Genomic DNA, 21,236 nt, shown 5'->3' on the forward strand with positions numbered 1-21,236 from the left:
ACAAAATTTATTTATTTGCCTAATAAATAAAAGATTTAATTTTAGTTTTATAAAAGATTTCTAGAGTATTTGTGTTGTCTTGTTTTTATGGGAGGTGGTCATAAAAATAAATTTGTTAAGCAATGTACGTATCACATTTCTATTATTTTTGGCTGTTCTTGAAGTGCAATTAATTACGATGAAAATAAGCAGAAGCTGGAGGAAAAAGCTGAGGTGCTTTTGTTACTATTGTTTGATCTTTCAGCAACTGAACTATTGTGCCTGTATATGCTCAGTGCCCTTGCCAGTATAGGAATTGCAGTAGCCTTTATGTGGCGCATTAAAATGTGTGGAAGTCACTGAGGGATGTATAGTACATCAGACTTTAATGCCAGATGGTAGCTGGATTGACAGTTAATCTCTATGACAACTGGTGCTGTCTACGTATAGCTGTCAGCACATTCAATTCATTGTCCTCTACTCAGATACAGGTGACGAGGGAAGTGGTATAGCATGCATGCTTTCCTTGACTTGAAGACTCAGGATTTTTTTTTTTTCCCCCCAAAACTTTGAAACACAGTATTTACAAAAAAGATAAGCAACCAGTAACGCTAGCACTGAATTATCTAACACATTATCTTTTTGTTGCCAGAATAGTTTATTATTTTAGTTTATTGTTGCTACTTTTATGTGGTTTATTTGCAAGAAAATATTCGGTTTTATATTCCAAATTTACAACAGATATTACCAAAACTAAGTGTCGCCTGTACAGTAGCATGCAACTACTAGATTGATATATATTTTAGGCCTTGGCTGAAAAGATTTCACTCAGTTACTTTGAGGCAGACTAAGATTTACATTTCAAGACAGATGGCCTTGAATGAATGCAGTCTACAGTGTTGCATCAGGAAATTTAATTTTAACTGCAGCATTCACCTTTTACACAACATTGAAGATTTTTATTCAAATGTGCTAGATTGCCTTAGGATTAGAAATTTTTTACTTCAAGATTAATATCAGTGAACAAGTCAGTCAACATCCATAAATCAGTTTTAGTGCCATCACTAAATTTGAAATGTTAATAATTAACTAAACAAGAGTTTAGATGTACATGAAAGCCACAAAGAGTTGTCAGGATAAAATATAAAACAGACTCTGCAAAATGAATAACATTGCTTTAAAAATGACAGTATTGTTGCCATCCATCCATCCAAGAACAAATCAGCTTCAAAGCAAAATGTGCTGATTTTCCAAAAAGCATAACATGAAAATAATAATAATAATAATAATAATAATAATAATAATAATAATAATAATAAATTCAGCAAACGTTACTCCAAATGTAGGCCATAAGTTCAGGTGCACTTGTAATGGAAAACATAAATGAGTTGCTGCAGTTTTCCTTTACAGGGTGACCAGTAGCTGCAGGAAGATGGGGCTGAGTGATCACAAAAGATCTGAAAGTCTTCAATTTTTGTCACAACGGGTGTCCATTGGGCTCAGGATGAGAAGAAACTGTAGCAAGCCACTGTCAGGTCTTAGCATTAGAGAGCACATACACACTGCCAAAGAAGGAAAAGAAGGAATAGCGAGCTGAATCCCAACACCTGGCTCTAATGAGATTGGCATGCACACCCAGCAGCCATTAGCTTCAACCCAGCCGTGTGAAATGTAGATTCCTGGAGATGGCAAAACTAATAGGATTAGCCTCCCAGGTCTTTTGTCCACCTACTGTATTTCTCAGTATTGCCGTCTTATACATACACTGCTCAATCATAATAGATAAACATGCACATAACACAGCTGTCAAAGTGCATGTGTTTACAAACATGGACCCACCCCTTTCATTTTGTCAAGAAATTCGGGGGAGTTGACTATTCATGACCAATTATGCAAAAGAGCTGCCGTGTAATATTTTTGTTTGTATTTTCAGTGCTTCTTTTGATTCTTGGTGTGCCTAATGGTGAGTCTGCTTTTTTCACAACATGCTGTGCTCAACATCAAGCAATTAAAACTTTAATTAGGCTGAAATGAGAAACTGTCTCTGATGCTTAATTTCTCATTTACTCATGTAAGAGAGAGGCTATGAAGTTTCATTAAGCTCTATCCACCAGAACAAAATATAGATCAGCTACAAGAGCTGGACCAAGTACCTGCAAATTCATTGATATATTTGAGTTTTGTGTAACCCACATACAATGAGGGTACCACTTTAAGGACTGATATGAGGAGAGATGGACAGCCTGCCCAACCAATCGAAATGCACAGGTCCCAGTATGTTTTGACCAATGGGAGAGCAGTCTGCCGCTGTATGTCCCACCTACGTGCTCTGTGTTTGCTGCTATGTGTGGAGGTAGTCGCGTGCTGGCAGGAGAAAAGAGAGACTGAAGCTTTTGAGCTGGAAAAAAGTATTAGATATAAGTTGCAACCAACTATGTTGCACATAAGTTCACTGGTTATCAGCTAACTTTCATGTTAGAAGTAGCCGCAGTGAGTAAACAGGCAAATGCTGCATTTTTCTGGTGACTTTAGAAAGTACCACGTGGAGGTAAACTGTTAGCCTTTGTTAGCTCTGGTTGCTATCAACTGCCTGGAAGTTCATCTCAATCTGCTTCCAGAAGCAAGGTAACACTTGAAGCGCAACTTATGTTTATTTTTCCTTCATGTCGTATTACGGTTATTAAAGAGACAACATGTCCTGTACATTACGTTATTTAGAGCCCTGCATTTTCCGACCGAGAGACACTATGCCATTGTCTTCGGCCGTGATGCGCTGAGATCGGTGAGCACATGTTGTATGTCTCAGTTAGTTCATGTCTGTTTCACATTTTATCGTTGAGAAACTGAATTAATCTCAATTGTTTGATTAATAATTGCCGCATATGCGACATATATGCATATGCACTGACTTTACTTGGTTTAATGCATAGTTTATGTAAGAGAGATGTTTTATTTTTGCAAAATTGAGTATTTTTATTGCAAATTTATGTTGAATGTGATTTAAACAAAATCCTAAGTTGTGAATTATAGCTAGAACAGCATAATTAATATTTGAATTGCTCTTCTGACCCTGTCTGTTGACAGGTCAGGTTTTTTTTTTTTGTATGCTGAATTGTTCCTGAGGTGGATTCCTCCGGTGAAATAGATGGCGAGCCTTCCCACCTGGACTTAGAGAGACTGAGATTCGCTTCTTTTCCACTTGATGATCTGCTGCACCTTGCGGTGTGGTAGGACTGTATCACTCACACTTTCACGCACAGCTGGTTATACATAAGACCACTGACTGACATTCTTTCATCCCTATTTTCTTTCACACCCTGGGAATTTTTTGGACTTTACCCCTGTTGTGTAGAGCATTCTCCACATGTGAAAAGAGTGTGAGATTTTCATTTGAATGTACATTGGATTTGTGTAATCTGTTTCTATAAGAGTTAAGGAGTCAGGTTACTAGGGTGCACCCGAGCATTGAAACCCGAACATTGAAAACCAAAAATAACACTTGGCCAAGTCATTGTTTAGTAGTTTGTGTTTTACTTTTCTTTTAATTTTTGTAAGTTTCCTTTCTACCATTGTAAAGTGTCTTTAACCTGTGCTTGTCAATCTTATGGTTTATGTCACTAAAGTTGGCTGGTTCTTTTGAGTTACATTCTTGTCTCTGTGTCTCATTTGAACACACCCCTGTGCTCCTATAGTCGAGCCTATTGGCCCATTGATATATTCTTTTCAACAATTCCCCTTACTGTGTTACATTTGCAATTAGGAGATCATGAGATTTTGAACTTTAAGTTCTAGTTATTTTAATAAACAAACTATATTGTATGATATTGTTTAAACTGCCAAATGTTTAAAATAACATGAAAAAAAGCAGAAAACAAACTTACAAATAGTAGCAGTAGTAGTAGTAATACAATATATTTATTGTAGTAACTGAGCCTAAATTCAGTCTTTCTTGCCAACTGTGTCACAAACCTTTTCTTCATCTGTCATTGTAACAACAATTTAGAACAATTTCACAGCTCATCTCAGATTTCTGACACCATTAGGAACCTTGTATGGATTTTACCCCATGATTTTGATCATTGAGATGCTCCAGAAAACTTGGACTATCTTTTTTTTTTTTTTTTTATTGCCTGGCCACCTTGAGATAAGCGAAGTTAAAAACTCAACCCTTTTGCTGTTCTTTGACGCAATTCTTTGCTTTTAAATACTGTAACTGCAAAGCAAACCAATTATCTACATCCGTCTGCCTGCTTTTAACAATGTGCCGACCGGAATAATGATGCAGTCTTGTGCATCTGAAATTTACATTTCTTCTACGAGATACTTTGTGTGAATACAAAGCAGACTGAATTCTCTAATTTTAAAGCTGGCTGTTGCGTCTCAGGTTCAAGGACTGTGCCTACTGTTGCATAGCTTCAAAGATTTCGGAGGAGGATGAAAGTAATAATCTGCTTTTCAGTCACTCCCAACTGTGCTTGCTTCTTGGACCACATAGACAGTCTGTGGAATCAGAGTTGAGGCTGCTTTCCAGTCACTCTCTTCCTGTCAACATGGTAAAATGTATGCCTAATGATAGGGCTTCTCACTTAAGACTATGCAACTGCACTAAGGAGACTAAACTAAGCTGCAGTGTGAAGAGCCGATCAGTATTCCTGTCTCATATTTGAATGCAGAAACATGTTAGTCTGTTCCCTCTGGCTCATTCGCAATCCCAAACCGCCACAAAGATTTTTAGTATTCTTGTGTGCTCAAATCTGGTTTGCCCTGCATGTCACAGCTGTCATGTCTTCCTGTTATTAGTCTGTGCTCACACCGCATCTTATTCAGGATTCAAGATAAATAAAGAAAAACGCACAATGTAACTGAGATATTTTGGTTAACTGGTTTGATTTTACAAGGTGTCACTCAGAGCAAGCTCGGCTGTAAAAATATCGTTATATTAAAACAAGTGAGATCAATGCTTAAGGTGATTAAATATTTATAAAGAAAATAAGCTAATTCAAGGTGAATTCCAGCTCATACTGGCATTTAAAATTCTCTGGTGACACTGCATTTACTAACTTTGCCAGCCGTGCGTGCGTGCGTGGGTTAGAGAGAGAGTATGGCAAAGTGTGATCCTGGATACACCTAATGTGGCAACAGCAACAAAGGCAGTATGGGGTATTCTGGCATGTGTTTATATTGCTGGATGTGTACTGATTTTGTCAACACTCTTACAGCGGAACACAAAAATAATAAATATATACATACATATCAACATCAGGAAGAAGGAACCCGAGACGCTCGAGAAATACCAAGGGCTGAGAGAAGGAAGAAGATGTGGAGGGTGAAGGCAACAATGCTAAGCGAGTGGATCTGGCAGATCCCTGGGACAACATCTGAGATCTGTCCAGTAGAGTGCAGTCCTAGGAACAGCAAAGTTTGAAGGACAAAAGAGCACCCACAGGGGTGAGAGGGGAATTTTTATATATAATTTTATTTATTTTGCCCCCCCATTGATCCTTCCATACATGATCATACATTAAAACAAACGTTTAGGTGTATTTCCTTTCTGGTACTCATGATGTCCACTACAGTAGTTGCATATCTGTAAAAATGGCTTTTAGAAGATCTTTTTGGATAACTAGTAATGGAACTATAAAGGAAAACACTTTGCTGTAATTCTAACATTTTGTACATGAAAGAATTCAGTTATGATATCCATCCATCATTTATTGCATCTTGGGTTGCAGCATTTATCCCACAAAATACTACATCAATACCTCAATATTACATCAGATAAAAAGTGCATGATACATCAAGTACAAACCATGACTGGAAACAGTGGTAAATAATGACCTGACAGATACTAAGTCCACACTGGGAAAGATGAGACAAAAAGACAGAAACCTGTAAAGAGCTTGGACCGCTCTCCAAAAAGTCACAAGTGCAGTTCAATTTCATATACCCATGATAAATTTGGTTTGCATTTCCTGTAATGTTGTCATATACCCTTGGGAGACGCCCAATCCAAATCTTTCTGTGTGTGTTGGAACTCCAGAAAAATCCAACCTGCAATTCACAAAGCGACTCCTTCTACACTAAAGTCTAATTTTGACAGGAAATTTCACAAATCCAGACAATTTGTGAAAAGTGTCAGGGTACATAATTGACCTGTGCCTATGACTTCTAAGAATGTCTGACAAGATAATAGAGTTCAAATTACATGGGCCACCAGCATCCAAGATGAGCAGTCAAATAATGACCTTTAGATACAAAATTACAGTATTTCAGTGTTGCGCTACAAAAAATTAGAATAAACTGTATATATGTCCTCCCAAATTAACTATTAAAATACTGCTTGGTGATCTGCCCTTTGCTTAGTACATTTTAAAGAGGGACGAGAGTCAGGGATCAGGGGAAGTTGGATTTAAAAAAGTGTTTTTGAGGGTTGTTGTAACAGTGGCACAAGTTTCACGTTGTCAGGGGACGGTCAAGGAAACAGGCTGCTATGCTCCAAAAGTGCTTTGTGGTTTGCAATTAGGACAGTGCAGCCTCAGTAAACGCTGAATCTATATTTTTCATCCTTTGTCACCATCAGCATCTTTGAAAGACGTAGATTAATCTAAGCCAGTAAAGTGCAACCACATTAAACGCATGCTTCTCACTTCCACTGCTTTGAGACATTTCACACAGTAATAATGGAAAGGGGTCAGACTTATCGCAGATCACAAGGGCTACTTGTGATTGCAACATGAACTGTATAATATTTGTATTACACCCATAGCCATCTCTGGAGAAGTTAGTGTTTGCATTGTTTGAAACTTAGCTTAAGGCAGTGGTTCCCAAACTTTTTTTGCTGGGCCCCCCTTTGTTTTACAAGAAAAATGTTCGTTTCTTGCGCGTGCACACGCACAACCACATCCTCCAACCACACACACCAATATTTTGCTCCATTGCGGTTTCTTTCACACCTCAAACATTTAGTAAACAATTAAGCAAATACAAGTAATCTGCAATAAATTACAGGTAGTAAGAAAGTAAACTACTAACTCTTTTACGCTACGCCCACACCTACACGGATATTTTTGAAAACGCAGCTGTTTCGTCCACACGTAAATGCCGTTCCGAATCACCGAAAACTGAGATTTTTTAAAACTCCTTTTTCCTGTTTCTGGACGAGGAGTACAGAGTTTGTCACGCAACGTCAAAGGTATGTGCCTTTTTTCACGTCACACTGTGCGCCACGTCATTGTTTACCGAGATGAATTGCTATTACTGTTAATCTTACCGTCTTCAGGTTTTACACGCTAACATATACACACGCAGTTACTGTCCCTCCATTTAGAAAGGCAGAGGCGTCACAGTGTGATTATTTAATAATAAGTAATAATATTCAACATTGCTACCAATGCATTTTTCAAAAAATGCCTCTCTGTGCAAAATGGGTTTAAAAACATAAACAACTGTAGGATGCTGTTTGTCCGTGATTTAAACAGCCCGGCGCTGCTCCCGACGCAGGGAAAACCAATTCTGCAGGGGAGACCTACCTCGGACCCTGTGCAGGTGAAGCCAAAGGGAAGATATGCTTCACCATATTTTCTAGTCTTTGGCTTAGAAGGAAATTGGTTTGGAAACATATTCAGCGATACTTCATCTCCTGCTTTGCATTTCTGTGGGCGCCCTGTGCTAGCAGTGTCCAAGCGTTTTGTTTTTTCTTCCCCCCCTTTTCATACCGCGCCCCCCCCCCTGCAATGGCTCTGCGCCTCCCCTGGGGGGTGGGCCCCACACTTTGGGAAGGTCTGGCTTAAGGAGAGATGACTTAGATTCTATGCGCTTTCAATAATTGGAGATTATATCAATCATTTGGGGAAATAACAAAAACGTGTTTTGAACAAAAACTCTCTAGTGATTATGAGAGAACCAAAAGAGGATGCCAGGGTGGCTTGATGGGTTGTAAAAACATCAGATTTGAACAAGGGTCATAGTGTTAAATGCATTCCTAATTCAACTGACTGTCATTGACTGTTTTGTTTATTTTAACAGGAGTTTCAAAACCTTAACAGCATGTTTCACTAAGGTACTTATGAAGATAAAGATCATATGTGTACAGTACTTTTATCAACTTAAACCTTCACAATTCATTTCCAATCCTGCAGTCACACACTGCAGCACAACCAAAAGTGTTGTAACCGTGTGCAATGAACCTGAAATTTCTTTGCCTTTCAAATGGTTGCTTCATCTGTGACTCACAGCCAGTTGTCTGGTGCATTAAGATGGCAGTAAAACAGCAAGAAGATGGAGTCAGGTCGCCTTTTGGAGTAAAACAGCGATTAACTACGTAAATCTGAGAAAAATCCAAATTCGTTGTCTTCTGTTGCTGCATATATACAGAGTAATTCACATTAAAACACAAATCCACATTAAGTGATCACATTCAGACTCAACCAGAACCTCACAGATTTGAAACAGAATTATGAATTTCTTCTGCAAATAATGACATACAGTAGTTGCTGCAGGAGGACAATTTAAAAGGGAAATTACACTAGTACCTGACAGCTTTTTATATAGGACTATAACCAGAATACAACCAGCTGGAAATCACCTGAGACAAATCTCCCATTGCAAAGAGATGCACTCACTAGTGTGAATAGGCTGATTTTGCTTACAGTGTGTTGGAAATCTATTAACATTTATAAATTAGGTGGCAGTTCAGTTACTTTCAGACTTTTAGTAAGCTGTCTAAGAGTGACTGCTGCCAGCCTACTTGCAGCTGGTCTCCAAGGGCAAAAAAAAAAAATGAAACGCAATCAAGGAGCAACCACTGACTTTTCTTTAGTGTGACTGTAAACTTAGGAGAAATGTTTTTGTGCTAAAACCTAATTAATAAAAGCCCAGACCCATTTTTAATGTCAGGGAAACTTTGGGAGAGTCAGTGTTGAAACTTTAACAGGACCTTCTTCAATGTGTGGTTCTTATGGATGAAAACATCCCTTTATGTGTCACATCATAAAGGGTTAGTTGTTGTTTAGGACTTCGTCACCACTATATTCATATGGTTTGTATTAGAGAATACTGACCAACAGTCAGCAGTATACTGTCATTTAGGATATTTATGTACAATTTATTTAATATGTTTTGTCACAAACTGAATATTCAGGGGAAAGGAGCATACTGACATATTTATCCAGCTAAGCCGCCTGGAAGCATCTCGGGCCTGAGGTGAGACATGCACAAAACAACTAGGAAGTGGCCAGTAAAATTTAAATGTAACAGTTGGAGGTTAATTGTGTTGTTCAACGGCAACAGTTAAAAATACTTAAGAGTGGATAGTGGCAGTCATGTTTGATATAAACCACTCATATCTCTGAAGCGGATATAAAGATTTGGACATTACAGATGGTGACATATTCATTTCTGCTGCTAATGCCTCTATTCTATGGATCCATCTGGATTTTCATAGAGCACAAAAAGGTTTGTGTTCGTAGATACTGTACTGTGCTGTTAAAAATGGTGATTGATTTGTTGAGTCAAATAGACTTCACAGAGATTTTCATTGTTGCAATCTATTTCTCAAGTTCTGCAATGGTTGAATGTTTCCACAACAGCTCTTTCATTATTGTTGGAGCGCAGATATCTTCCCACATCCATTAGAACTAATGGTGTGGTATATTATGAATGGAGAGTGTGCAGCGCTGCCTTTCTCAAATGGATTGGGCTTATTGTGAATGACCCATGGTGGTTCATTTTAGCCTACACAGGCATTAACATTTTATTGCATTGAAAGAACATTCTCAAGCTCTGTATTGCCAGCACATTGCACCACTTTTACAAACCTAACAGCCAGGAACACAAACATAAAAAAAAAAAAAAACATTAGAAGAGCTATTAAAACTAAATCTGCTTTAATAGGTTTAGTGGTGTATTCCTTGACCCACTGAATCTTTTGGGGTCTGCATTTAACGTCTCTTTCTCCTGATATTATACAAAAAAGTACTGTGAAATGTCAGCATTCAAAAGAGGTATACAGAAGAGTAATATAATGCTATATGAATTCTTTATTTTTTTTTTACTTGTTCTCTATAAAAGTTATCATTATATTGTCAAGGGCAATATTTAAGAAATAAACAATAGGTGTGATATCCCAGCCTCAGATACTTGCACCAATTTGACCAAAACTAAAGCTTTGTCTTTGTGTGTGAAAAAGTTGGAACACTGAGAAGATGAGTGGGCAGTGTATGCCATGGGCATCTCCTCTGTTGAACAAATTGTATGAAGACATTGAGAACTATTGTCACGGTCTTTTATGTTCCAAACACGTCCAAGAAAAGGCCGTGGGTGGCAACGGGAGGTTTATTTTAGAACGCACTTCTGACTCCATTGTTTAAAAATCATATGCCGTTTATTTTGTGGAAAATTATAAACAAAAAACCAAATAACTTCTTAAAACTTAAAATTAAACGAAAGTTTAAGTTAATTTGCTTTAACAACTTCAAAAGTGGTCAAAAAACCCTCCCGTCTTCCCATCAGACATTTGGCGCAAAAAAAACAAAAAAAAAAACACCATCTTTACCACACCCCTCCAGGGTGGTCTTAATCCCCTGATTAATGGGAGGGTCCATAAGCCAATAATCCAATCACTTTCCAAAAACATTTACAATAAAATGAATTCCAAATTTACATAACAAAATTAGGTCAGCATATTCTTACAACTTTAAAGAAAAAACAAAAATGAATACAAATTGCGTTTTTTATAAACATTCAACAAAAATGGCCAGAACAACTATATTACTTATACAGTATGAATAACTTACATAGGCTGTTTAATTTGTTTAGATGAACTTAACCCCAATACGGTGTACATTTTAGGACATCGTCAGGTATCAGACAAAAAATTGTCAGGTGTCAGTTGTCAAAAAAAAAATTGTCAGGTATCAGAAAAAAAATTGTCAGGTGTCAGAAAAAAAATTGTCAGGTGTCAGAAAAAAAATTGTCAGGTGTCAGTTGTCAAAAAAAAAAAGTCAGGTATCAGAAAAAAAGTTGTCAGGTATCAGAAAAAAAATTGTCAGGTGTCAGACAAAAAAGTTGTCAGGTGTCAGAAAAAAAATTGTCAGGTGTCAGTTGTCAAAAAAAAAATTGTCAGGTATCAGAACACAAGGTACCAGAGAGAAAATCTTCCTGCAGGTGGCGCTGTTGTCATGTCCCACCCGAATTGATTTCCAAATACGTCATCAACGTGTGACCGTGAGAGAGCGTAAGGTCATTGACCTCACCGGAGTTTTACCGTGGTTCAGGCTCCTAACGACACAAGGTAAGTTTAACTTTTTCTCCCTTTTGTTCATATTTTTGCCACAGTTGTGTTATATTAAGTTGCAGTTATGTTGTGAAAGTTACATATCAGAGACGGAAAGCCAGTTTTGTACGAAACCAAATCAGTACTATTTTTGTCTGGCTAATTCATTCTAGCTAGCGACAGTGGTGAAACGTGATTCAAATTTAAACTGTTCAGTAATTGTTTTGTATACATTTCAGCAAATGGACAAGCTGAAAGCTTACGAGCAGCTTAAAAAAGACCTTGAAAATGGTAATCCAACACTTTATTAAATTTTTTGGTAATGTTTGCAAGTTAATTTTTTTAACTGCAAAGAAAATAGAGGTTCTTTTCATGGTACTCCAGCAGCTGTTAAAAGGATCATGTGTGGCCAACAAGGGATGGAGGACAGCGACATTCATCATGAGATAAATGTTTCACTGTAAGAACTTTGACACACTTTTTTTTTTTCATTGTCAAAATCGATTCTTCCTCAAGCTGTAACATAATATGCCTCTATTTTGTTTTTTTTATTCGGACATGTTTCTGTTTTATTAGGAGACTGTCTAACCCCAACATCGTCAGACTCATGGCAGTTGCCCGCACTGAGTCCTGCTTTTTGTTGGCAGCTGAATACATTCATGGCGCAACCCTGCAGCAAGTGCTTCACACAGACAGCTGCTTGGTGAAGGTACCAATACTCATAATTTTATGTTTAATACATTTAGGTAGATGTGAATAATCTTAATACCCTCATATTAAAAAAGAACTTTTTATTGCTGGCATTTGTTTAAATATGTACTTGAAACCATCTTTGTGTACAACATATAAAAAGACTGACATGTTAGATTGTCACACCTGGCTACGCATTGTTTTATTAATATTATATATTGTCTTGATAGCTTGAAGGGGATGATGCCGGTTTCATATCACTGGACTTATCCATGGCAGTAGAGTACATCCATGCACAGAGAATCATTCACCAGGATATAAAGCCAGCAAATGTCATGGTAAGCCATATTGTATTTTTCTTTTTCTCCACTTTGTTTTTGAAGATCAAAATAAAAATAGTATATTATTTATTTAACTTTATTCTCTTCAGTCTATTAAACACTACATTTGAACAATGAGAAACTTTTCTGGCATATTCATATAAAGGATTTTTAAGTAAGAAGCCTTACATTGTTTATTTAATAGTCCAATTTTTCTTTAATATGTTGGTTCTTGCACACCTACAAAATTCCCAAACATGTTGTAAGTTTAGGCTTTACAAACTGAAAGTTTCTATTATTTTATTAGTCTGTACCACTTGCTTAAGTGGAATGGGGATTAAAAAATGCACAGGACTATAAAACCGGGTTGGATCATTAACCAATCTGTTAATTTTAATGTTGGGTATAATAAACAATCTCAGAATAAATCTGCAGTGATTGGGTGATCTGGGTGCTAAAAGCTTTGAGGGGTTTTTTTTTCCCCAATTATGAGCTGTGGTCTTTGGAATGACATTTTTGATAACATTTGTGAAATTTTAGACAACCTGGTAAGTTCTCATATGTATACCTTATAGGTTCACCACCCTTCTAAGAAGGCAGTCCTGACAGACTGGGGCATGGCAAACATAAGAGACACTGTGATGCTTCGTCAAGGGAGTAAGTTCACTGCCCAGGCTACTGGTCCAGCTGGTGGCACATATCTTTACATGGCCCCTGAATGCATACTGATGTTTGAAGAGGCCTCGTTCCAGACAGACATGTGGTCCCTCGGAGCCACATATCTGGAGATCCTGACGGGTTCCGCTCCGTGGATGGTTAAAAAACAAAGAGAACTGGCTGCACTAATGGCCACCAAAACCCCACCACATGCCCTATCACATCTCAGTGACAAAAACAGTTTTCTTGGTGGTTTGGTGAGCTATGACCCAGACTCAAGGCCTTCCGCATCTGATGTTGTTAAGGTTCTCAAGTCAGGCCTTGATCTTACGAGCCGATATGGCTACAAGTGGTAATGTTGCTACAGTCTGCAGTTCAAAAGTCTTTCAATGTGAATTATGTTCTACATTATTGTTAACAAAAGTTGTGGTAAATGAAACACTGAATCATTATGAAAGATGGCACCTTGTCAATTGTATTTCAACATTTTATTGTACATTTTGTTGGTCAGACAGTTTTCAAATTACCTGTTGATTTTAAACAAGGATAAATAAATGTTAACAAACACTGTTGTATGATTTTATTGGTCATTGGAAATGTTTACTGGTGCACCTTCCATCCTCTCTCTCTTCAGAAAGATGTATATGTCATTTGCCTCGGCAAACGTAGAAAGTGTAGGAACTGCATTTCTGTTCATGGCAGTTGTGAGCTCTTGGACTAGCATGAGGTATGCAGCAAGGCAACCATCAGGTGTGCAGGGAAACTGGCTGTTTTCTAAAATGTTCTGGCACATGTCTCTGAATTCCTGGTTTGCTACCAGTGAAGGCTCTTCCCTCTCACAGATTAATTGCTTGGCATAGTCTAAAAGGTCTGGGTCAACAATGTGCAGCACATTGCCATATCCTGCGAATGAAAGACAATATTGAAAAGATGTTCACTTTGAATGTTAAAAATAAATGAATAATGACAAAGCTGTTCTAGAACCTGTATAAGAAGCAGTCAGTGTTTACAGATGTTATTACAGAAACTTAAAGATGGAAATATTACTCAAACATTTAGATAAATTTTTAGTTAAAGGTGTCAATATGAAGCCATTTTAGTATTGACAGTAGAAATTCAGAAATCTCTTATTGTACTACAAGTAGGCTTCTTCGGAAGACACAAAAGAGAAAGCACATTATAACAGTTTTACGCTCATTACACTGGCTTCCAGTATATTTTAGAAAATTCATTTTAAAATTTTAGTAATGACTTTCAATGCTCCGAATCGTGAAGCTCCTGCCTTAATTTCTGATCTTATAGAACCCCACGCTCCCTCTCCCAGCCTGTGATCATCTAATCAATGGCTGTTAGTAGTCCCACCAGAAGACCAGAGGCAATAGATCTTCCAAAGCGGTGGCTCCCAGGTCATGGAATGCTCTGCCTCCATCATTACGTTTCCTTGATTGCATTTATTCTGTATGTTCGATTGTGCTGTTTTATGTTTATCTGTTTTATATTATTGTGAAGCCACTTTGTGGTTTTTATCCTGTGAAGAGTGCTATATCAAAGTAAAAGTAAACTAATGAAAGTTAAAAAACAAACAAAAAAATAAAACCCCACAGGCTTTCAAATGACATACCAGGAGGTGGTGAGGTAAACAGAAGGTCGGGTTTCCCAAATGGACCAGGTGCATTGCGTTGCTTGCGGATGTCATGGGTGTTCCAAACTGTTTGCTCCGTTTTTAAGTCTCTTTGAAGCAGTGGCAAGTGTGAGTACTGCAAGCAGTTGCTATGAAAAAGGAGAATTAAAAAATTAATATGTTCATCTGCTTCTTTGAGGTAGAATAAGTAAAAGCTAAATTTTAATCAGTACTCAAAAAACAAAGGCATTCCTAGACCACATACTTTCATACTGCTGCTTGATTATTTTTCATGTCTAAAAATATTGACTTACATGTGCACAGGATTGTCCAGTTCAAGGATCCCAGACTCCATCATGGCCTACGCATGTTGTTTTGAAAAAGACATAAGTTGTGAAGGTGAGAATTTCATTAGTGAAAAGGTACAGATGTACATAAACACAGATTCTGGCCTTGTGTTTTCAGATAAACTAATCCATCGTATGTTTAACGAAATTTGGATGGCTACTCTTTGTTAATAGGTTTTACAGGTGAAAGATTTGCTTTACCTCAAATGTTGTCAGCCATTTCTTAATCCATGTCCGCTTTAAAATACTGTTGAAACATTCAGCTCTCTAAACAACAGAAACATGACATTATCAGTTTTGTTGTCAGGTTGTTACTTTAGAAATATCATTTACCAGCTTAAAGACATACCTGGTTGTGCACTGATGTCCCCATTCTGAAGCACCTCCATGCCTGATTCCCAAGATCTCGCATGTGAAATGCCATCTGCATTTGACCCACAACAAGGTTCTCCTTTCCTCTGTCCCCCCGAATCATTTGAGGACAGCCTAAAGACACAAACTGAAGATAATTAGTGAATGATGAAAAAATAAATTTATTAACAAAATGTAATCTTTTTTAACCCCCCATTTTTTAGTATATTGCATACCACCCTGTTCTTGAACAGCCTCAAAGAAGTATCTGGCCACAAAGTTTTGCTTGCGGTTGGATGTGCCCACCTTTAGCCATAGAACCTTCCTGGAAAATCTGAAAAGAAAGAAACAGAAAAGTGGCCACTTGTACATATGATTTAATCATGTTTTGGCACTATGTTTGGTTTTTGTTACATTCCCCAAGAGTATGCTGGTTTTCCATTGTATTATGTCTAGGCGTTGTTTCTGGTTCCTCCGGCCATTTTGACTGCCATAGTTGTGTAGGCTTACATGCCTTTGGAATTGAATGTGACTCTTGACTGTGTTCAGACTGACGCGAGGGGAGAGCTGCCTTTTGTTTTGTAATCCCTTGTATTCTCCTGTTTATGTGTTGGTTAGGTAGGTTATCGTAAATTGTACATTTTATTTTCTTTGGAGTTAAATTCTGTTTACTTTATATCAGGGATGTTTTGTTTGTTGTGTTGGTCTTGGCCCTCCCTGAAATTAACTGCCAGTCTGAAATGGAACTTTAAGACTAGCAGGAAATAAGCCTTTTAAAAACCGCCATCTTGAATCCTCCTTCACTATTCATACTTTATCTTGGTCCCTTAGACCAGGCTTGGCCAAATCCAGACCTCGAGGGCCAGTGTCCTGCATGTTTTAGATATCACCCTGGGTAAACACACTTGAATAAAATGATTAGTTCATTACCAGGCCTCTGGAGAACTACAAAACATGTTGTGAGGGTAATTTAGCCATTTGAATCAGCTGTGGATCAAGGACACATCTAAAACCTGCAGGACACCGGCCCTCGAGGCCTGGACTTGCCCATCCCTGCCCTAGACTACTCAGGAGAGATAACACCTCAGTTTACCGCACATCCTTATCTTGAAGCAACTTTGTACTATCACTGAATATAATAAATTAAGTAGCGAATGCCATATTCAAACCTACCCATCAATCCCCAAATGTATCCACATTCCAAAGAACTTCAGTTTATCATTGCCTATATGAAACAACAAATAATAATTACAATTTGTTTCAACAGAAGTACCATCAAAACATGTTTGGAAGGTTAATTGAAAAGATAAAATAAATACCATCAATGTGCCGTGTGTCATTTGGACCACGGCTGATGTAATTCCGACGGGGAATTTTCTTCTTTCCAGGAGATCTCCTCTGAAGACCACTTGCATCCATATACCTCATTATATTAGCAACATCGTCTCTACAGTAACAATAGATTTTACTCTGAGCTCAACAGTAAAACAAGAGAACACTTGATCATATACACACTATTTAACCAACCTGTAACAAGGCCGCACTCCTCTGACATCCCTTACCCGCTTTACCATTGCCCTGATTCCTTGTTCAGGAGACCACTGTTTCATCTCACTCTAAAAAACAAACAAACAGACAATTGAATGTTTGTTTTTTTTAAATCACTACAGAAAATAACATTTATTGTTTCTACAATAGCTCATGACACAGACTTCAGGAAAATATATATTTTTTGCACTGATGTTTTAACGCTTACCTCCACAGCTTTGTGGATTTCAGTAAAAGGTCGTTGGGGGCATCTTCGCTTCAACCCTAGAAGTTTTAAAACTCGTCTCAGATGCCTCTCACTGTTAAAAGACAACACAGACTTACATTATATTAAATGCAAACTGCATGTTTTGTCATTTTAGAGAGTTGTCACGGAAACTGTTGAAATGCAGACTTACCTTATTTTATGCCCATATGAATTCAGTGCACAGCTGATTTCCTTTTGTTTTAAGCCTTTGTTGAACAATGTTATTATCATCATATCTTGAAAGGTTAAGTGTAACAACAACAGTCTAATTGATCACCCACCTCTTACACTGAACATAAGTAATTAACCAGTAAAGTACTAAATCTTTTTATGTGGCAATTACACTAAAAGCATCGTCTATTCAGTGCCCACAAATAAAACATGTGTAGCAAAAAAATACACTTCTTTGATATGAAAGAGGTGAACAGTAGTTAATAAATAAGTTGTACTTTAGTCATTTATTTTTAATGCTCTTTTTTTAATAAAAAAAAAAAAAAAGTATTTTTGGTACAGTCATGGGAACCAGCCAGAGTCGGATACTCCTTTCATCATCGTCAGATGACATATTGCAGCAAAGTCTAAAAACAACAACAGAAAAAAACATATCGGGATCAAAAAATATCCCGACAGTAGCAATATAGAAAAGAGAAATAAAGAAAAAGAGCGACAGAAAGGATGCAGGCTGCTCGTGAGCTTTCAGCTTGTCCATTTGCTGAAATGTATACAAAACAATTACTGAACAGTTTAAATTTGAATCACGTTTCACCACTGTCGCTAGCTAGAATGAATTAGCCAGACAAAAATAGTACTGATTTGGTTTCGTACAAAACTGGCTTTCCGTCTCTGATATGTAACTTTCACAACATAACTGCAACTTAATATAACACAACTGTGGCAAAAATATGAACAAAAGGGAGAAAAAGTTAAACTTACCTTGTGTCGTTAGGAGCCTGAACCACGGTAAAACTCCGGTGAGGTCAATGACCTTACGCTCTCCCACGGTCACACGTTGATGACATATTTGGAAATCAATTCGGGTGGGACATGACAACAGCGCCACCTGCAGGAAGATTTTCTCTCTGGTACCTTGTGTTCTGATACCTGACAATTTTTTTTTTGACAACTGACACCTGACAATTTTTTTTCTGACACCTGACAACTTTTTTGTCTGACACCTGACAATTTTTTTTCCTGACACCTGACAACTTTTTTACGGAAGCGTAGAGCTGCCACCCAGGCAAAAGAAAAATACAAGTGTATCACGTTATAACGTGAAAGGTTTATTGTTCTAACAAGATACTTTTCCTGTTTGTACAATATACTTTTCACGTTTGAACAACATAATATCACGTTATTACAATATACATAATTATCACGTTCGTACAATATAAATATTATATTGTACGAACGTGATGATTATGTTCGTACAATATAATAGGAGATAAGATGTACCACAATGTAAGGAGTGCTCTGACACGTTGATAAATATGTTTTTTTTCCCCCCTTTCTCGCAGTCGATTAGATGAGATGATAAGGCTGTATGAAAAAATGTTCCTATTAAGTTTTGAACTGAACTGCCAGTAGCTTTTGGTGTACAATTCAAACACTGCAGATGTATTTGCTAAAAACAAACACAAATAATCTGTCACTAGAACAAACAAACAAAAAAGAATGACCATTCATATAAGGAAGGAATCAATTATCACGTTCGTACAATATAATATTTATATTGTACGAATGTGATGATTATGTATATTGTAATAACGTGATATTATGTTGTTCAAACGTGAAAAGTATATTGTACAAACAGGAAAAGTATCTTGTTAGAACAATAAACCTTTCACGTTATAACGTGATACACTTGTATTTTTCTTTTGCCTGGATGGCAGCTCTACGCTTCCGTACTTTTTTGTCTGACACCTGACAATTTTTTTTCTGATACCTGACATTTTTTTTCTGATACCTGACAATTTTTTTTCTGATACCTGACTTTTTTTTTTTGACAACTGACACCTGACAATTTTTTTTCTGACACCTGACAATTTTTTTTCTGACAACTGACACCTGACAATTTTTTTTCTGACACCTGACAATTTTTTTTCTGACACCTGACAATTTTTTTTCTGATACCTGACGATGTCCTAAAATGTACACCGTACCCCAAAGTTGAACTCAAGTATTTGGGTTAAAATAATTTCTTACTGTGCACTGTGACTACAAAAAAAAAAAAAAAAAAAAAAGAATAAATAAAGATTAAGACTTCAAACTTCCTACAGTATTTTTATCATCAACTTCTTCAATTTAAACCTCAGTGTTGAAGATGACAGCTTATCCAGTTTCAGCACAACTTTAAAGGATTTTTTGAAAAAGATTCATATCAAGGCCAGAGTGGAAATGGAAGCAAACACATAACTTCACAATTTTTATGGGTTTCATATTAAGTTTGATTCAGTAATACTTCAGTTGGCCATGTCTTCCACAGACATGCCCTGGACAGCAGAGCCATGTCAACTATATACTTTTTTTTATTTTATTTTTTTTATTGCTGAACCAAGGTTGTTGTGACAACAATAGGTCTGTGCACATTGTGAGGAGAATATATGGAACCGGTCTGTCAAAATCAGTGAGGTAGAATGATAGCAGTGGGTTTCAAAAAGCAAACTGTCCAACAGTCAATTTGTAACTATGGCTGTTGGAACTTTGCCCGTCAGTTTTGCAAAGTTTGTCTTTATTTTGAATTCCTTCTGATAACTCTACAGACGTTAAGCTAAAGTTCTATTAAAACATCCAATACTTTCTCCTTGTTATAATTTCATAGTTTTATTCATAGGATCCAAGGTTAAAAGATGACAAGTGACCAGGCTGACAGGAAATTTGTGTTTGCCGTTGTCATCCTTTTTATAAATTATGTCACTCTTTGTGTCATTTTGGCTTATTGTGGAACTGGCCTGGCAGCTATAGGCTGAAAGCAGGTGTGCACGAGTAGTTTGTCTTTAAATACATTTTAGGTATATGTGAGTAGAGAGGGATAGATTCTGAGATGGATTAAAGACAGATTGTATAAATGTTTTTCAAATTCTGAAACAAACTGTTATTTAAAAATAAAAAAATAAAAAAATTAAAAAAAAAGGTTGAGTTGGGACACCTATCATTTAAGAGTCAATTGCAGTGAGTAGAATGCACCTAAAGCAACAGTATAAATGGTTATAGTATAAATGCACTGTTCGTGTTACAGTTCACATGAGCAATGACCAACTTCTCCAGCATGACCACAACATGAGCCCGCACCTCAATAAAGTAACACCTTTAACAAACAGAGAGGGTTTGTCTTACCATTTAACAATACCACTTGATGGCCAATAGTACACAGGATTAACAAATTTATAATTTGTCTTCATATGACTTCAATTTGTCAGCCAAGGCAAAGGAAAACTGTGGCATTCGTGATCAGCTTACACCGAGTGGACTATACTTCTCATTAATTGAGTTACCATTATTACTAAAGAAAAACATGTTTTAAAAGCCATTTGGATTGTATTTATTAATGTATTTAGCAGAAGCATAAAAGCTCAGCCAGTATCCTCACACTCAACTGCTTGAGGATGCTGGCTTGATGTAGCATTTTCATGCATTTCTGAAACACTTGAGTAGAACAGAACTGTCATTGTTAGCAGTGCAGTCCAGTTTGTATCCTATATGGACAGGTGTAAAAAAAATAAAAAAAATAATCCACTGTACAAAATGCCACCACACCACAACAATATCATAGTTGGAAAAAACAATTAATGATAGAATCAGTTAAATTTTATGTAATGTCAACAGAGAGAGAGAAAAAATGTACATTAGTCATCCATTTGAAGTTTTTAAAAGTTAGCAATATGTAATAATATGCAAGAACAGAAATTACTTAAAATAACTTAAATGTAACAGTTCTGTCTAATAGGTTTCTCTATGTATTTTTGAGCCAAAGTCTACTGTAGTACTTCCAGAATTAAAGGGAAACCTTGCATGAAAGTGATCATTACCAGTGGCCTCTGAGGAAAATTAATTTAGAGATTCCATTTTTTTCTGGGCAGTTAGAGAAACCGATTTAAAGTAAATAAATAAAACGAAATGAAAATTAATAAATCATAAATTGCAGTGACATTATTTATTTCATCAGGATTATGTTATTTCTCTTTATGTCACTTAAAAACTGGTAGCC

General features: G+C 36.9%; 2 protein-coding genes and 1 long non-coding RNA gene across 7 annotated transcripts; 2 read left to right on the forward strand and 1 right to left on the reverse strand.

Annotated features, from left to right (window-relative positions):
- Positions 1 to 2,170: 2,170 nt before the first annotated feature.
- On the forward strand, positions 2,171 to 10,912 carry LOC146676850 (uncharacterized). Of its 2 annotated transcripts, none has more exons than XR_014912963.1 (3): positions 2,171 to 2,604; positions 2,698 to 2,771; positions 3,069 to 10,912. It is a non-coding gene; the product is annotated as an uncharacterized LOC146676850 (long non-coding RNA). The 2 variants fall into 2 exon arrangements; XR_014912964.1 differs by having other exon boundaries at positions 2,698 to 2,761; positions 3,064 to 10,912.
- Positions 10,913 to 11,188: 276 nt separating this feature from the next.
- LOC146676851 (uncharacterized) lies at positions 11,189 to 13,485 on the forward strand. 4 transcript variants are annotated; one of them, XM_085415542.1, is made up of 7 exons: positions 11,189 to 11,269; positions 11,491 to 11,542; positions 11,636 to 11,711; positions 11,828 to 11,960; positions 12,172 to 12,279; positions 12,837 to 12,897; positions 12,937 to 13,485. In XM_085415542.1, exons 2-7 carry the CDS (start codon positions 11,494 to 11,496, stop codon positions 13,272 to 13,274), a joined length of 765 nt encoding a protein of 254 aa, XP_085271668.1. In that variant the 5' UTR covers positions 11,189 to 11,269; positions 11,491 to 11,493; the 3' UTR covers positions 13,275 to 13,485. The 4 variants fall into 4 exon arrangements, with proteins under 4 accessions (XP_085271668.1, XP_085271657.1, XP_085271663.1 ...); XM_085415531.1 differs by having other exon boundaries at positions 11,190 to 11,269; positions 12,837 to 13,485; XM_085415537.1 differs by having other exon boundaries at positions 11,205 to 11,269; positions 11,639 to 11,711; positions 12,837 to 13,485.
- Positions 13,486 to 13,493: 8 nt separating this feature from the next.
- LOC146676852 (uncharacterized) lies at positions 13,494 to 18,149 on the reverse strand. Its single transcript, XM_085415524.1, has 13 exons — positions 17,966 to 18,149; positions 17,573 to 17,610; positions 17,184 to 17,268; positions 16,994 to 17,084; positions 16,765 to 16,853; positions 16,557 to 16,684; positions 16,411 to 16,462; positions 15,474 to 15,571; positions 15,236 to 15,372; positions 15,088 to 15,153; positions 14,854 to 14,900; positions 14,540 to 14,688; positions 13,494 to 13,821 (listed from the first exon to the last, which is right to left on the reverse strand). The coding sequence occupies exons 2-13, from the start codon at positions 17,595 to 17,597 to the stop codon at positions 13,499 to 13,501; spliced, it is 1,290 nt and encodes a 429-aa protein (XP_085271650.1). The 5' UTR covers positions 17,598 to 17,610; positions 17,966 to 18,149; the 3' UTR covers positions 13,494 to 13,498.
- Positions 18,150 to 21,236: the final 3,087 nt, after the last annotated feature.

Source organism: Rhamphochromis longiceps, linkage group LG2, assembly GCF_057381845.1.
Source record: "Rhamphochromis longiceps isolate RC_006_pf linkage group LG2, R_longiceps_female_GT1.1, whole genome shotgun sequence".
Taxonomy (NCBI): domain Eukaryota; kingdom Metazoa; phylum Chordata; class Actinopteri; order Cichliformes; family Cichlidae; genus Rhamphochromis; species Rhamphochromis longiceps.

Excerpts from the sequence above, each read along its gene's own strand:
- LOC146676851 (XM_085415531.1), top strand. The coding sequence starts at position 11,494 with ATGGACAAGCTGAAAGCTTACGAGCAGCTTAAAAAAGACCTTGAAAAT. Across the intron at positions 11,712-11,827 it reads CATGAGATAAATGTTTCACT|GAGACTGTCTAACCCCAACA; the intron begins GTAAGAACTTTG and ends CTGTTTTATTAG. Across the intron at positions 12,280-12,836 it reads TAAAGCCAGCAAATGTCATG|GTTCACCACCCTTCTAAGAA; the intron begins GTAAGCCATATT and ends TATACCTTATAG.
- LOC146676852 (XM_085415524.1), bottom strand. The coding sequence starts at position 17,597 with ATGTCATCTGACGATGATGAAAGGA. Across the intron at positions 17,269-17,572 it reads ATCTGACGATGATGAAAGGA|ATATGATGATAATAACATTG; the intron begins GTATCCGACTCT and ends TAACCTTTCAAG. Across the intron at positions 15,572-16,410 it reads ATACATTTGGGGATTGATGG|ATTTTCCAGGAAGGTTCTAT; the intron begins GTAGGTTTGAAT and ends CTTTCTTTTCAG.